This window comes from Jaculus jaculus, chromosome 8 (genome assembly GCF_020740685.1).
Source record: "Jaculus jaculus isolate mJacJac1 chromosome 8, mJacJac1.mat.Y.cur, whole genome shotgun sequence".
Taxonomy (NCBI): Eukaryota; Metazoa; Chordata; class Mammalia; order Rodentia; family Dipodidae; genus Jaculus; species Jaculus jaculus.
Window position 1 is genome coordinate 141319056 of NC_059109.1, and position 15284 is coordinate 141334339.

The following is a 15284-nucleotide window of genomic DNA, read 5'->3' on the forward strand; positions in this document are numbered from 1 at the left end:
TCTTCCTATTATGATGGTCTTGTATAGGTAGTGTCAGGCACTTTGAGGTCATGGATATCCAGGCCATTTTGTGTCTGGAGGATCATGTTGTGAGCAGTCCTACCCTTCCTTTGGCTCTTAACATTCTTTCTGCCACCTCTTCCGCAACAGACCCTGAGCCATGGAAGGTGTGATTGAGTTATTTCAGTGCTGAGCACTCCTCTGTCATATCTTCTCAGCACCATGGTGCCTTCTGAGTCATCCCAAGGTCACTGCCATCTGAAAAGAAAAGGTTCTCTAACCAAAAGTGAAAGTAATTTATGGGCATGAACATCATAAGAAGTGCTTACTGGGCAGCTTGGTGAGGATAGTATATACTTTTAGCCAGACAGCAGCAGATGTTATACCCCTAGGGGTCATGACTAACCTTGTTGTAGGTTTTCAGTATCATGGATATATTCCTCCCATGGAGCGGACCTCTAGTCCAATGTAGAGGGCAGTTGGTTTCCCCCATAACAGACATGCCACTATTGCACCAGTTGGCTCATTTGGCATGGCTGGCCAAATATAAGCTTGCTGTGTCCACTGTTGGGTATCTTCACTGGTGATTTCTCTCTTTACCATTGAACTGCGAGCAGTGTGGCTTTTTCCAACTGGTCTACGTGGAGGTGGTTTTCAGCTCAGCTCCAGCAGGGTTTCTCAGTGACCTTGCAGCCCGAGTATGTGGAGTGTTCAGCAATAAGGTCTTCTCATTTATTTCTGGTAGGAAACCAAGGGCCTCAGCAGTGGCCTATAATGTTTTGGGGGCATCAGGGATATCCCTGGCCAACAACTCACTGGAAGGTATCCCATCCCGGCACTGAAAATTTTCTGGTAACAGTCTATGGCTCCTGTGTGTTCCGTTCTGTTAAATTATTTTATTCGAGAGAGAGAACGAATGGATATGCCAAAGCCCCCAGCCACTGCAAACAAACTCCAGGCACATGCACCAACTTGTGCATCTGGTTTACTTGGGTACTGGAGAATCGAACCTGTGTTCTTTGACTTTGCAGGGAAATGCCTTAACTACTAAGCCATATCTTTAGCCCTCTTTAAATTTTTTTTTTTTTTTTTGGTGTGTGTGTGTGTGTGTGTGTGTGTGTGTGTGTGTATGCACATGCATGCTCACACATATGTGCCACAGTGTGCATGTGGAGGTCAGGCCAACTTTCCAGGATCCCCCCCCCCTTGCTTTCTGTCTTGAGGCGGGATCTCTAGTTCTGGTTATTCGCCGTGATGCTTTCGACAGGCTAGCAGGTCTAGGAGCTTCCAGGAAATTCTGTCTTCATCTCCCAGTTTTGAATTCTGTGTGCTAGAGACTGTAGAAATTTGCCATGGCTTCTGCCTTTTACGTGGGGTCTGGGGTTCTAAATTCACATACTTAGATTTATGTGGTGAATGCCTTATCCCCATGAAGCCATCTTTCCAGCCCCTAAGACTCTCCTTTTATTTTTTTTCTCCAGTCTGGCCTCATAATCACCGTGTAGTCAAGTGACCTTGAATTCCTGATTTTCCTTTCTGCCTCCATCTCCCAAGTACTAGTATTACAGACATTATGCCACCACACCCTGCTTGAGACCTTTTTAGTTTATTTTTGTGGATTTTTTTTTTTCAAACGAATGTGGCCTGGCCCTTCAACACATTTGTTGTGGGGCCTATAACTGTTACTGGTCCATCTCCCCCTCCTCCAACTATAGTGCACAAAGTGGCTTGGTGCTGGCTTTTGCCCAGTGCATATGCTGACCTGCTCACACAAGGTGGTATGTGTTCCTAATCGCAAATGAAAAAGCTCAGTTGCAGCCTGAGCCAGGAAGCCCTTGCATGCGGGAAAGCCCCCAGTATGGCTACTGTTTGTCCTTGTCCCTCTGCTGGGAAGAGCCAGGTGGTACCCCAGGAGGGATGATACATCAGGAAGTAGGCTGGCTGTGGAGAGGCTGGGCTCTGAGAACTGCCTGGACCATCCCTGCTTTCATTTACATAAGTTTCTTTTGGGGCTGAGGTGTATGGAAGTGGGGTGCTGCTTATTGAGAAGTGTCCCTTGATGTGAACTGTCAGACTTTAGCTGTAACTACACCTGCTGTGGGTCAGGGAGTCATACAAGAGGCTCTGACTGCCTTTGGTGTAACCCAGACAGGTCTGGCCCTAGCCGCACACCAGGACCGGACTTCGATTCTCCAGTGACCTCCGCCCCCCCCCCCCCCCCGCACCCTTTTCCCATTGTCAGCTGGTTTATAGGCAGCAGACACAGGATGGATAGGACAAGCCTGATGAGGCCCTTTGTCATATGTTCTGCAGGAGGAGCCAGTGGCTAGTGCACAGGTGGACAGAGCCAAGCTGTTCATGGTGGCTGTGAAGCAGGCACTAAGCCACGCCAACTTCAACACCTTCACTCAGGCCCTGCAGCACTACAAGGCCTCTGATGACTTTGAAGCTCTGTCAGCCTCCCTCACCTGCCTGTTTGCTGGAGACCCTAAGAAGCATACCCTGCTCAAAGGTGCCCTGGCTTAGAGACCTCCTGTCATGGGCACAAAATGACAGCTGTGGGGTGGGGCAGTCCTGAAGTACCACTAGGGGCCTAGAGAAAGATCCTGGTAGGTGGGCCATGATCCACAGAACCCCCATCCCTGTGGTCACAGTGCATGGAGCCCACAGGCTCAGAAACTCCCTTTCCCTCCTACAGGCTTTTACCAGTTTGTACGACCCCACCACAAGCAGCAATTTGGGGACATCTGCTTCCAGCTAACAGGCCAAGGCTGTGGCTACCAGCCACAGCACAACCTTTCCCATGGAGATTGGGCACAGCCAGCTCCAGATACCACCAGTGAGCAAGGCCCCAGGCCAGACCCTCAATTTCAGACCCAAAGGGCAGGTGATAACTGGAATGGGCATAGTGGGTATCCCTTATCTCTTGGTTGGCCAGCTTCCTTGCCCCTGTCACCAAAGTATAGCACTACTTGTTAGATAAGCTATATCCCTTCCCCAGAAAGAGATCTGCCCATAGGGAGTTCAGTGCATATGCCAGGGTCCTGGGTGCAATGCACCTGTCCTTCTGACCCATATGAACAGCTGAGCTGGTTCCTCCAGAGGGATAGTGCCTGCTTTGCTGGCTTCACAGCAGTCTACCCCATAGCAAGTATTTCCAATGGGTTTTCATCAGGGAAGACCCACCCTCTACTTGATATCCACTGAAGTGCCTGGTGTGTGTACTCATGACTGTGAGCTGGCCCCACTGTCTGGGTCCTCAGCTGATGGGTGACATTTTGGCCCACCCAACTGCACAGACAGCTGTAATGCACCAAACTTGAAGCATGTATGTCAAAGTTCCTTCCAGTTTGAGGAGGCCTAGTCTCAGGAGCATGTTTCTTCAGGAAGCAGGAAGTCTGAGACAAGGCTGACCTTGTCTGAGGGTGTGGACGGACAGCTGGGCTCCAGAGAGCATCTGAACCAGGGAAGGCTCCATCTGTCAATCCAAGCATCCCATGAAGGTACCTGGCTTGTTCAGATCCCAGATGAGACCTACAATCCTTGAAGAGGTTCACATTTAAATTTTCCAAGAGTAGTTTTGAAACAGAGCCATCAGTGGAACTAAGGAATCACTGCGGGGCGGGGGGGGGGGGGGAGGGTCTTCTGTTGGGCTGCTCTCATTTCTGCGCCCTAGTTGTCCTGAGTAGTTCATATCTTGGAAATACAGGAGGGAGCAATTTCCTGGGCTCTTGAACTCCCAGTGCATCTCTCCCACCAGGAGACTCCAACAGCTGTTCACATGTGGGGTCTGGAGTGGAGAAACCTGGCCAGTCGGCTGTGAGTACCTATTTGGCAGATGTCCGTGAGGCCCTGGGGCCTGCAGGCTACAGCCAGCTTGTGACAGCACTGAGGGCATACAAACAGGATGATGACCTAGAAAGAGTGTTGCTTGTGCTGGCAGCACTGACCACTGCAAAGCCTGAGGACTTCACTCTGCTGCAAAGTACTGGCCCCTGGGCTGGACAGGTGTTATGGGGGTGATGGTAGGGCTGTGCAAGAAGGACAGAGACTAAGTGAAGCTTCCAACAGGGTTTGGCATGTTCGTGCGTCCCCACCACAAGCCTCGCTTCCTCCAGACCTGTGCAGACCTGATGGGTTTGCCTAACTTAGGTGGCGGCGTGGGGCAGCTTTGTCCTCAGGAGGAGAACACGGCTGTGTCTCCTGAGTTTGTCCACAGGGACCCCCAACCAGGTAGGGGCCCACACATGTTGTGCCTTCTGCCCATCCTTCTATTCCCTCACAAAGCCTAAGGAAAACATTGCCAACTTCTTTTATTTCCATCTGCAGGCCCCTCAACATCTGAGAAACCTGGGAAGACCCAGAGCAAGATCTCATCCTTCTTTAGACAGAGACCAGCCAAGTGTATGGGGGCTGATGACACGACCACAGTATCCACACAGCCACAGGCCCCCGGGCACATAAAGCCTGAGTGGAGTAAGCAATAGGAGGGGCTGTAGGGGCTGTTGGCCATGGTGGTGTACCAAGCAGGCAGAGCAAACTCACACAGATCCCTTCTAGCAGCAGGTTTTATGTGCCCAGACTGTAGGGCAGAGGACACAGTGCTCTTCCAGTGCCTTTCCTGTGATTTCCACTGCTGCTGGGCCTGCTGGCAACCTCACCTCCAGGTTGGTGCCTGGCCCTTCAGTTTCTGCCAGGCATCTCCCAGCTGGTGGGCTGAAAGGGATGGGCTGTACTAGGCTGTAGTGCCCGTCCATGTCTCTACAGGCCTCTAGGATGTGCCCAGTTTGCCGCACTACCACCAGGAAACAGAGCATCATGCAGGTCTTCTGGCTGGAGCCTCAGTGAGCACCTATGTTCCCTAGGGGTCCTTAATGTGGCTGGACACTGCCCTGTCACTCCTTGGTGTGGTCAGTGATGGAGGCTGACCCACTACAGTGCTCACAACAGGCCCAGCCCTTGGCTGTCCGGTGGCACCTGTACCTGTGAAGAGTCATAAGCTACCTTGTATTCTGAGGTGGGCGAGTTTTGTTTTGTGAATGGTGCCTCAGGGCTCTGTACCACATATTCAAGAGACAAGTTGTTCAATAAAAATCTTAGTGGTCAGGATGGTGTCTTTGCAGCTGAATTTGGGGGATTGGAATGTGTGGGACAGTTCTGGGAAGGTTCTTTCCCCGACTTTTGCACTTACTGTTCTCTACGTCTGGCCAGCTTGCAGACACCTGAGACACCATCTCCTTTCGGCAGTTGTGTGCCCCTTCTCCCACAAGGTCCTCTCCCACCGGCCTTGCTCTAGCTCAATGCAGGGTGGCTTTGGGAGGTGCCTCACCCACTTGGGAACTGCTCTGCTGCTAGCCAAAGTGGAAGCGGGGTTTCCCAATAAGCGTGGGAGTTTGGCCCGCCCTTTCTAGCCCATATAGCCCTGTCTGGCACCAGAGCTGGAATACGCTCTAAATGCTGAGAGCCTGTGTAGATACCGTGTCCGCCCCGGTGAAGACCATGCAGGGATGGGCACTGCCTGTCCTGCTGACCTTGGCCCTACGCACAGCAGCAGATGCACCCACCTACCAGTGGCGAGATAAGGATACACAGGAGTGGCTGGCATGTGCCCAGTGCCCTCCAGGCACCTTCGTGCAACAGCCGTGCCGCCGGGACCGCCCCACGATGTGCACTGCATGCCCACCACACCATTACACGCAATTCTGGAATTTCTTGGAGCGCTGCCGCTACTGCAATGTTATCTGCGGGGAGCACGAGGAGGAGGTGCAGACTTGTCATACCACTCACAACCGTGTTTGTCGATGCCGTCCGGGCTTCTTCTCGCATGCAGGTTTTTGCCTGGAACACACACCCTGTCCACCTGGAGCTGGTGTGATTGTCCCTGGTGGGTACTGGGAGGGGTAGCGGGGCTGCTAGAGCTTGAGATGACAATCGCAGGGGAAGGCCCTAGCTCCCCCTGACCCTTCCTTACCACCTCTGTGCTAGGCACCCCCAGCCAGAACACACAGTGCAGGCCGTGCCCCACAGGAACCTTCTCGACCAGTAGCTCCAGCTCAGAACAGTGCCGTCCCCACCGCAATTGCACAGCCATGGGCTTGGCCATCAACGTGCCAGGCTCCTCTTTCCGTGACACCCTGTGCACAAATTGCACCAGCTTCTCACTTGGAATCAGATGGTCAGGTGAGCCACTTTGGGTAGGACAGTTGTACAAGGATAAGTTGTTTCTGCTAGGGAGGTAATACAGCTTTATGGGGTGGGGACATTCTGTACAAACTCTAGGGAAGGGACACAGGCATGCTCCATTCTCTTCTCACTGGAAATGGCAAACCTCTTAGTCCTATAACACACCCCACCTCTAATTTTTCCCAGTGTACTTGCCCCATGGTCTGTACAGGACCTAATAATATGGAGCTTCTCTGAATGGCTGCTATGCTCCATGGGTGCTTTCACCTTTTGCCTTTATGTACTCCCATCATTTGTTTAGTGTGCAGGGATTTCTCTTCTCGACATGTTGAATGCCCATCTGACTCTCCTGCAGGTACCAAGGAATGTGAGCAGGCTGTCATGGACTTCGTGGCTTTTCAGGACATTTCTTTCAAAAGGCTGCAGAGGCTGCAGCAGGTCCTGGCAGGCCCAGGGAAAAGGAGCTCACCAACACCACCACCACCACAGGAGGCCCTCATGGCTTTGCAGCTACAGCTGCGACAGCAGCTCTCTGAGCTCAGTGGGGCTCAAGACAAGGTACTGTTGATACAGCTGCTTGAGGCTTTGCATGAGGCTAGGCTGCCTGGGCTGCAGAGGCGTCTACAAGCACGCTTCCTCAAGCTCCACTAAGCTCTTCCCTGCCCGAGGCACTTTATTTATTATACTCCCAGCCAACATTGCCCCAACCTCAAAGTCATCTTCAGGTTTGTTTTTTATAAAACCAGTTGTTCCCAAGGTGTGCTTCTGCTCACAGAGCTGGGGGGATGGGGGACGACACTCTTGGGTGCTATGGGACTGGTAGGTTCCTCAGTGGCTGGCTCCTAGACACAAGGATGACTCCATCCATAAGAAGGCCCTTCTCTGTTTCCTGCCTACTGTGGGAGTCACTCATTCCATGAGTCCCTTATGTTGCCTAGTAACTGACAAAATTGACGGTGTCCCTATGCTGAAGAATTCCCCTCAACCTGCCCATCTTTTGAGTTCAACTCACTTCCAATTCCTAGAGTATTCCCAAGAATGAGCCCAACCAGTCCCTCATGCCCACTACTCTCTGAGAAACAAGCCTCAGAAGTGGCTTCCAGACTCTAGGAAGTGGAAAACGGGCCCCAGTCACCCTCTTACTTTCCATGAAGACCAGGTTCTTCCTAAAGCTAGGAGACCCAGCCTACAGGATACACCTGAGAGGACACCAAGAACCTTCCCGTGAGTCACAGCACCCACAAACAGATGCATCCACTCCCTGCTCTTGACTCATACCCTTTCCAGTCACCCTTTCCCAAGCCTGGCTTGGGAAGGGGTAACCTAACCTTAGACAAGGAGCCACCAGATCTAGATCCCTAAAAGCTGCTGCTTGTTACCTGCCAAACGGGGACCCCCCAGGATGGCAGCTTCCTATTGCAACTACCATGCACTGCAGGAAACCACCCTTTGGCTACCTGGAGGGATGGGTAAATAGGAGCCAGTTAGACTGTCTTTATTTTACAACTTTGCTCTGGATACACTGGGAAGGCAGGGCACTCAGCCTGACAGGATTTTTGAGTATGGCAGCCCCAACATGGCTGCTGGTCCCTAGGGGCTCAGATCCAGCACACGTAATTCAAAACACCTGAGTTGGCCAGGGGCCAGACTGTTCTTACTAGACAACACCTAACCAGTATGTGTGTGCGTGGGGGGGGGGGTTGTTATATGAACATGCACACCCAGAAGGACCTGGCCTCTCAGCATTTCTACATCATCTCTCTTTTCTGGAGATTAAAGCTAAGTGAGAATGGGCCAGTGGTGGAAATCTGGTCCAGGGAGTTCTGAAACTGTCTCAAGGATGCCTCAAAACCAAGTAGAAAGCAGGCATGTCCCACTTCTGTAATCCCAGGAGGTAGAGGCAAGAGGACTAAAGATTCCAGGTCAGCCTGGGCTATAGACACTTTGTCCTCAAAAACAAAACCAAAAAGAAATTCAAGGGAGATGCTGGCCTCTAGGGATATGGGTTAAGACTTTCTCAAGGTGAAACCATTAGCTAGACCAGTTCCAGGACCCATCCTGGCTACCTCCTCCAGGGTTGTAAAGCTGGACAGAGCAGCTGCCAGAGCCAAACCATTTCTACCAGGCTACCCTCAGTTTCTACTTTGTAACAGGCCAGAAGGCAAGCTTGGGGATGAACTCACTGCCCCTAACCCTCCTCGCTGACTGGGCTGGAAGGGTCCCAGACCTTGGGAACATTAGGCAGGGTTCAGGTCTGTGGGGTCTGTGTAGACCTGGAGTGGCTGTATGCCCGTCTCTCAGCAGAAGCCTCTGGATGCCTACACTTCTCCAGTCACAAAGAAAAAAATTGTCTTAGAGAAAACACAAAACAAATAAATGAAAGAAAAGAAAGCCAGCTCAGTTCCCAGATCGGTGGCAAAGGAGCCTGCTTCTTCAGCACTAGGGGACGAACCATCCAGACAGGAATGCTGCAGGTACTTAGGTAATGTCCTTCTGCCGTGGGGGCCGGTGCACGTTTCGCACAACACACTTCACCATCCATTCAATGCCTTCTTGCACTCCTTTGCTGCAGAGATAATAGGTGTGAAGTGGGAACTGCCTTGGCCCCAAGGACCCTACAAGGTGAGGAGGTCCCTACTCACCCCGTGAGAGCAGAGCAGGCCTGAGTCAGACAGTCTCGCCGGCCAATCTTGCAGGTGCAGTCACTGAATGCAGTCTTGATGTCAGGGATGGAAAGGCAGGTCTGGCAAGGAGACAAAGCCCTGAGGAGCAGCCCCATCATCCAGCCTTATTCAGCTGCTCAGTAGGGTTCTCTGGAGAGCAACAGACCTTCATGGCAGGGAAACCACTAGGGTGAGCTTGACTAGTTTTGGTGTCCTCAACTAGCCCATGAATCTGCTGGCTGACTGTGATCAGGGGATTGGAAGTCCACATGACTCCCAAGAAATGTGTGCCCCCCCCCCCCCACACACACACAAGGACTGTCTCCAGAGCAGCTATAATACTGAGCTGAGTTGGTAGTCAGAATGCCAAGAGAGGCAGTTCCTATGGGAATGGGAATGCATGGTAGTGTGTGGAGGCATTTCTGTTCGATTTTCCTCCTAGGCAATGCCCCTGAGCCACTCTGCTCCATACTAGAAGCCCCTCTCTTATTACTGGTTTCCGAACACAGGAACAGGAATCAAGAAAGTGGGGACAGACCATGTAGAATGGGGCAAAGTGCACGCAGAGCCATCTCAGAGAAATGAAGCACTTCCAGTGTTAGCACATACCTCCAGACACTGTGGCCACATGGCTTCTGCAACTACTTCTATACAGAACTACTCAGCAGGACAAGGGTTTGTGCACCCAGTAGTCTTGAGGGCAGCATCATCTCACAGGAGTCCCCAAGTTCAGGGGAGCTGGCAAATACAGGCCCTCAGGCAGCCCTCCCCCAGCTTCTCTGAACTCAGAGTTACCACCTGGATCTTCCAGATTTCTCTGGAAGGACACTGGAGGACACAGAGCACAACTGACTTCCAGTGGGGAGAAGGCATCCTGCAAAGTAGGAAGAGGCCTCTGGGGTGCCTGAAGCTACAAGCCCTTTGTCTTGGCTTTAGAAAAGACAGTGCCTTGTGAAAGAGCCTGTAGTGGGGATGTGCTTGCCCTAGTGATGGGAGCTCTTGCCACCCAAAAAGGAACTAAGATGAAAGCTAGAGATCATGAGGATACTGGGCAAAAGGGACCTTGAAAAGGGGTCTTTCTCTGGTGGTGGTCAGAGAGTGTAGGCACAGAAAACTGGCTTCAGAAATCTGAGGGTGCACACATCACTCCTCTTGCAGTGGGGACATGGGCTCTGGTGAGGCAGAGTGGGGCTCACCTCCACATCTTGCTTGTTGGCCAGCACCAGGATGGGAACACCGTCCAGCGCTTCACTTGCAACCACCTTCTCTGAGGAGAGCAGGAGAGGCAGTGCCTTCACCTTGTGCCCTGCCTTAAACTGCAGGTTCTGTCCAGGGCCCACAGACAAGGGTGTGGACAGCTCCCTTCCACCCTTTCCCTTGCATACCAGGCAGCCCAAGCAATATAGTCAGGACCCTTTACACTGGCAACCAGATGCTGGACTAGTCTCCCTCAAGACCAGTTCCAGACACATAAGAGGTCCACACTGGACCTGTATGTTCCCCCAGACCCTCCCCACACAGACTACTAGACATAGGTCCTCAGTCTCCTTCCACTCCTGCTGAAAGGTGCCAAGCTACTCACCAAATGCCTGTTTGGATTCTGACAGTCTCTCCTCATCGGTGGAGTCAATGACATAGATGACACCATGGCATTCCGCATAGTACTAGAAAGAAGTGATGGAAGTTGGGGGCTACAGGTTCCCATAGTTGAGCCAGCTAGGCAGCAAAGGTTCATGTCTCAGGTACTAGGAGGGACCCTCAAGAGTCAGAGTAATAGGATTCTGCTACCCAAGGGTCATAATCAGGAAATAGATACAGCCCCAATAGAAAGGCCTGCTAAGTTTTCTGGAGATAGGGGATTCAGTAGTGAAGATACCCTGACCCTGGCTGGGTGATCAGCTTCCCCACTGCCCAGGTGCTGCTCCTGGGAGCCCACCTGCAGCCCGTACCAGATGGTGTTGAAAGACAGGTGAAGACAGGGTCAGGGAAGAAGCCCCAACCACAGCCACCAGAAGCCCATGGCTGAGCTCAGCACTGCCTGTACAGCTGCCTGGCCCTCACAGGCAGAGATGAAATTGTTGAACTCAGGCCTCTGCAGGCTGCAAATACCAACCTTCCAAAAGCAAGAGTGAGTGGTGACAGCATTACTGGGATTAGATGAGTAAGGCAGATTCAGAAGTGGAGATCCAAGTAACAAGGGGACATCAATCTTGAGTTCCTGCTCCAAAAAACCAGGGTTCTGCAGCTAGACCTACCAGCAACTACTCCAGCCTAGCAACAGACCTGGCACAGAGGCTGCCAACTCTCAGGGCTGGGCAGTGGGTCCGCATCCTGCTAAAGACCTGGGAGCTGGTAGGTCCTATTGTGGAGGCCTACATAGTAGGAAGAGACACAGGTTTATAGCAAGTTCAATGAGTCACCAGGCAGCACCTGCGGCTCCACAGAAAGGCAACAGGAGGAAAGCGTTATGGACAAGCCACCCATCTTGTCCACCAGACACAGGGAGATAGCCCAATAGCAGCCAGTGAGATGGGAGTGGCTCACCAAACCCACTGATAATCATACTTCTGGCATGTGGGATGGGAACAGAGGATGACAGACCCTGCACAAATACAAAAGGGAAAACATCCAAGCATGGCTAATGGTTGGAGTAGCTACACATGTTAGAACAAGATTGAAGTGGACAACAGCTGCACTCACTAGTCTCTCCAGAAGGGCCCCAAGGGATAGAGACCAGGCAGTCCAGCTGGCCCTGCTTATTTGAGAAGTTCTGGCCTGGCCTGTGCACAGATCTATGGATATCAGCACAATGGGCACAAAAGCCTAAGCCAGTTAGGCAAGGATATAGGGAATGAAGACTTTGGTTCCTATCAAGGTCAACCACTGCATCCGCTGGAGAGACCTACGTGCTCAATAAGTGACACTGCTGGATTGTGGAGAGCAACGGCCACAGTGTCAGACCACAGGCTTAGCAAGGCAGGCTTCAATCACTAAGGCTGATGAAGATACTGCCAGCAGCCCAGCTTCACAGAAGCAATGTTGTTGAACCCTTGGGATGTCATCCCTTCAAGGAAATGAGAAGCAACCTGTGTACAAGGATGTCTCCTCAGCAGTAACAAGGATACCTCAAGCATGAAATGCCAGCTCATGATCCTATGTAAAGTCATATCAGCACAGGAGATTCATGTTATAACCAAGGACTTGTGTCATGTAGGCAGTACATGGCTCAGTATAAATGCCAGGCTCAGACACCAACTCTCCTGATGAGAGAGACATTCTAAGGCACTGGACTTTGGCCTAGACAGAGCATCAGGAACCAAGGTAGGGGCAGGGGACCCTCCCAAAGAGGGAAGGGGAATCTGCTGCCCACTTCTACAGCTGCAGGTGCTGGCAGTCCTACCCCAACCAAATGCAGCACATGACCAGCAGAGCCACTGAGTCATAAAACAGGACTACCTAGTGGTCTCCTCATGTTCAATGACATCTAACCCAGCTGGCAGGAGACAGGGTGGACCAGCCAGCCACTAGGTTACACCCCAGCCAGTATGAATACAACCCCAAAAAGAAGAGCCACTTCCCAATGGGGGTGGAAATTCAAGCAGAGCAAAGATAAGCTGTGTGCCTCATAGTGGCCAAGCTACCCAGAGGCAGTACATCCAGTAGTAAATGGATAGGCCTGGCTTCGGCAGGACCCACTCTGACTGCTAGAAGCACTGTAAGTCACACTAGTTCATGCAGGTGGCCCCAGCCAGCTTTTCTGACTTGTACTCCTGGCCAAATCTGAACCAACCTCTCTGCCTCTGTGCTGTTCTCTGTCCTCCGTGCTGCCCCACAATACACATACTATGCTGAACTCATCTCAGTGTCCACTCCAAAGACCTTGCCTGTGACAAGAATGTCAACTGGTCTGACTCTTCACTTGTGTCTGGTGTTTGGACAAGCCAATGTGTGCTACTGCTCCATGACTTGATTTGTCCTCTGTCCAACTTGGGTGACTAGAGAGGTCATTTTAGAGACCTTGAAGCAGGACATATTTCTACGCAGAAAAAGGGACTGGGATCAAAATTGAGGCCTGGGTCTTTAATTCTAACACAGAGTTACTGGCAAGCATCAGAGTAGTTGAGACATCTACATATTCAACCCATGGGGCAGGGGCTTGTTGAGGCAAAGGTAAGGCCTGTCCTCTCCAGTGCTGGGCCCAGTATCAGGCTGAGCCTGGGCATGGACTCCAGTCCAGGAATGTATACAGAGAACAGCACCACATTTAAGTCTCAGAATGTCCAAAATCTAATCAAACTCCGGACCTCATGTTTGCACAGCAAGTGCTCTTACCCAATGAGCCATTTTCCCAGCCCCCTTGATTGAGGATTAAAGGTCATCTTTATTAAAAAAAAAAAAAAAGAAGAAGAAAAGAAAAGAAATGTCCAAAATCTAAGTCAAAAGAAGAGGCAGGTACTGTCTGCCTCAGAACATCCTCCCCAAGATGCATAAGAGGTCACCAGAGAGAGCTAGGGGACAAGCCAGAACAAGATAGACACTTAAGAAGACACAGGTTGGGCTGGAGAGATGGCTTAGCGGTTAAGCGCTTGCCTGTGAAGCCTAAGGACCCCGGTTCGAGGCTCGGTTCCCCAGGTCCCACGTTAGCCAGATGCACAAAGGGGGCGCCCGTGTCTGGAGTTCGTTTGCAGAGGCTGGAAGCCCTGGCGCGCCCATTCTCTCTCTCTCCCTCTGTCTTTCTCTCTGTGTCTGTCGCTCTCAAATAAATAAATAAAAAATTTTAAAAAAAGAAGACACAGGTTCTGCACCCTTCTTACATTTGGTCATTGTCTGGCCTTCTTGCTATGGACATGCCAGGTCCTACTGCCTGCTTAAGGACAGGCTGCATCCCTTTGTGAGTTGCCCTAGTCAGAGGTCAGGTGAATGGTACTTCTTTGGAATCTCCATTAGGAAAAGGACTGGCCCTCCTGTGGGAACTCCTTGCTCCCTCTGGCTGCAGGTTTCATCACAATGAAACAGTTTAGGGTCTGAGATAGGCCTGTGGAGAAAGTGCTCAGGACTAATGTGAATAACTGAGCTCTTGTGGAAGAAGAGACTGGGGAGGGGGGTGCCATGTAGAAAAGTGTGCAGGTAGGTAGCATATCTTACCTTGTCCCACAATGACTGCAGTTCTTCCTGTCCCCCTAAGTCCCAGAACATGAGGCGAGCCTTTCCCACATCCACAGTGCCAACTGGGGAGAGGATAGAATCACCCATCTCATTACCTTAGTTCTCGACACACAAGAGTCCCAGCTCCCTACGAGGACAGTGTAAACCACTTCCAGGGGGCTTGGGCAGAGACCAGGGAGACAGGGTATTGGCCACTGGCCAAGCTGAGCTGTGGACATGGCAGCATCCTTAGGGGACCCCCTAAATTCACATCCCTAAGATGCCCCCTTACTGTTTAAACCCACGGTGGTGGTGATTTTGGATAGACTCATCCCCTTGTAGTTCTTGTTAAACCTTGTTTTCGACTGCTCCAGGAAAGTCTGAGGAAAGAAGGGGTAGTGGTTGGATGATGGCAGCCAGAATAGTTTTTGGGGTATATTCCCCAACTTTCTCTTTTGGGGCTATATATTAAAAAAAAAAAAAAAAACTGAAAGAAGCCAAACAGAGCAACCTGTTTACTGCTCTTCAGGAAGTTGGTGGTGACCATCCTATAGTCTCATGAGGGGTTTATATTCCCATATAAAATGAAACAAACACCAGGCAGGGAAGGGGAGCGGCAAGAGGATAGGCACCTACCGTCTTCCCAGCATTGTCCAGGCCCAGGATCAGAACGCAGTACTCATCTTTCTGGAACATGTACTTGTACAGCCCCGACAGCAGCGTGTACATTCTGCCCTGGCACCCACCTCCTGCCCGCTTCCACAGTGGTCAGTCTGTCCTGCTGGCTGCCTAGAGAAGGAATCCGGCCCTTGCCTCCGTGACCGGACCCCTAACTCTTTCTCGACCACTCCCACTGCAGGTCATCTTTCAAAATACACCTCGTGCCTCTCCAGTTCTCAAAGGGCAAAGCGACCCACTCGACTCCCGTCTTCCCAAGTTCCTATTCCCTGTACCCTTCGCGAGGCACCTGCAATCTCATCTGTAACTTCCAGTCGCGTTGGGGCCAACGAGCTCCTGGGCGCCTAGCTGACGGGCAGCCCTTCTGCAGGCGGACTCACGGTAAGCCAGGACTCCGGGCCCGCGGCCTCCGGAACCCCAGGGACACTGGAAACCCAGCCCCGCCGCTCTCGGGACCTTGGCCCCACTCCGCCTCGGCCTACCTTCGCCCGCCCGAGTTTCCGACCGCAGCTGCCAAGGCGTTCCTGACCCCCGCCGGCCCGGCGTTGACCCGGCGCGGCGCCTGACGGGACGCGCACTGGCGGAGCCTTATCCCGGCAGCCCACGCGCGCAAAC

The 15284-nt window shown here is 51.9% G+C and overlaps 3 protein-coding genes across 11 annotated transcripts in view; 2 read left to right on the plus strand and 1 right to left on the minus strand.

Moving 5' to 3' along the window:
* Nucleotides 1–5688, plus strand: part of Rtel1 (regulator of telomere elongation helicase 1) — a 56387-nt gene extending 50699 nt beyond the window's left edge. Inside the window, exons 29-37 of one of the 6 annotated variants that reach the window (XM_045156341.1) lie at nucleotides 2314–2512; nucleotides 2699–2839; nucleotides 3387–3503; nucleotides 3761–3985; nucleotides 4072–4233; nucleotides 4330–4476; nucleotides 4564–4667; nucleotides 4768–4844; nucleotides 5552–5688. In XM_045156341.1, the coding sequence (XP_045012276.1) occupies nucleotides 2314–2512; nucleotides 2699–2839; nucleotides 3387–3503; nucleotides 3761–3985; nucleotides 4072–4233; nucleotides 4330–4476; nucleotides 4564–4667; nucleotides 4768–4844; nucleotides 5552–5582 (1203 nt within the window). In that variant the 3' untranslated portion in view covers nucleotides 5583–5688. Of the gene's footprint in view, nucleotides 1–2313; nucleotides 2513–2698; nucleotides 2840–3386; nucleotides 3504–3760; nucleotides 3986–4071; nucleotides 4234–4329; nucleotides 5110–5551 lie in introns of those variants that run through there. The other 5 variants (XM_045156342.1, XM_045156346.1, XM_045156343.1 and 2 more) reach the window with 5 other exon arrangements.
* Tnfrsf6b (TNF receptor superfamily member 6b) lies at nucleotides 5665–6834 on the plus strand. The gene is made up of 3 exons (XM_004669460.2): nucleotides 5665–5884; nucleotides 5986–6180; nucleotides 6539–6834. The coding sequence occupies exons 1-3, from the start codon at nucleotides 5665–5667 to the stop codon at nucleotides 6832–6834; spliced, it is 711 nt and encodes a 236-aa protein (XP_004669517.2).
* Nucleotides 6835–7662: 828 nt separating this feature from the next.
* Nucleotides 7663–15281, minus strand: Arfrp1 (ADP ribosylation factor related protein 1). 4 transcript variants are annotated; one of them, XM_004669514.3, is made up of 8 exons: nucleotides 15152–15281; nucleotides 14628–14780; nucleotides 14284–14371; nucleotides 13992–14074; nucleotides 10429–10510; nucleotides 10043–10113; nucleotides 8826–8926; nucleotides 7663–8749 (listed from the first exon to the last, which is right to left on the minus strand). In XM_004669514.3, the coding sequence occupies exons 2-8, from the start codon at nucleotides 14718–14720 to the stop codon at nucleotides 8662–8664; spliced, it is 606 nt and encodes a 201-aa protein (XP_004669571.1). In that variant the 5' UTR covers nucleotides 14721–14780; nucleotides 15152–15281; the 3' UTR covers nucleotides 7663–8661. The 4 variants fall into 4 exon arrangements, with proteins under 4 accessions (XP_004669571.1, XP_045012283.1, XP_045012285.1 ...); XM_045156348.1 differs by lacking the exon at nucleotides 15152–15281 and adding an exon at nucleotides 14959–15142; XM_045156350.1 differs by lacking the exon at nucleotides 14628–14780 and having other exon boundaries at nucleotides 15152–15256.
* Nucleotides 15282–15284: the final 3 nt, after the last annotated feature.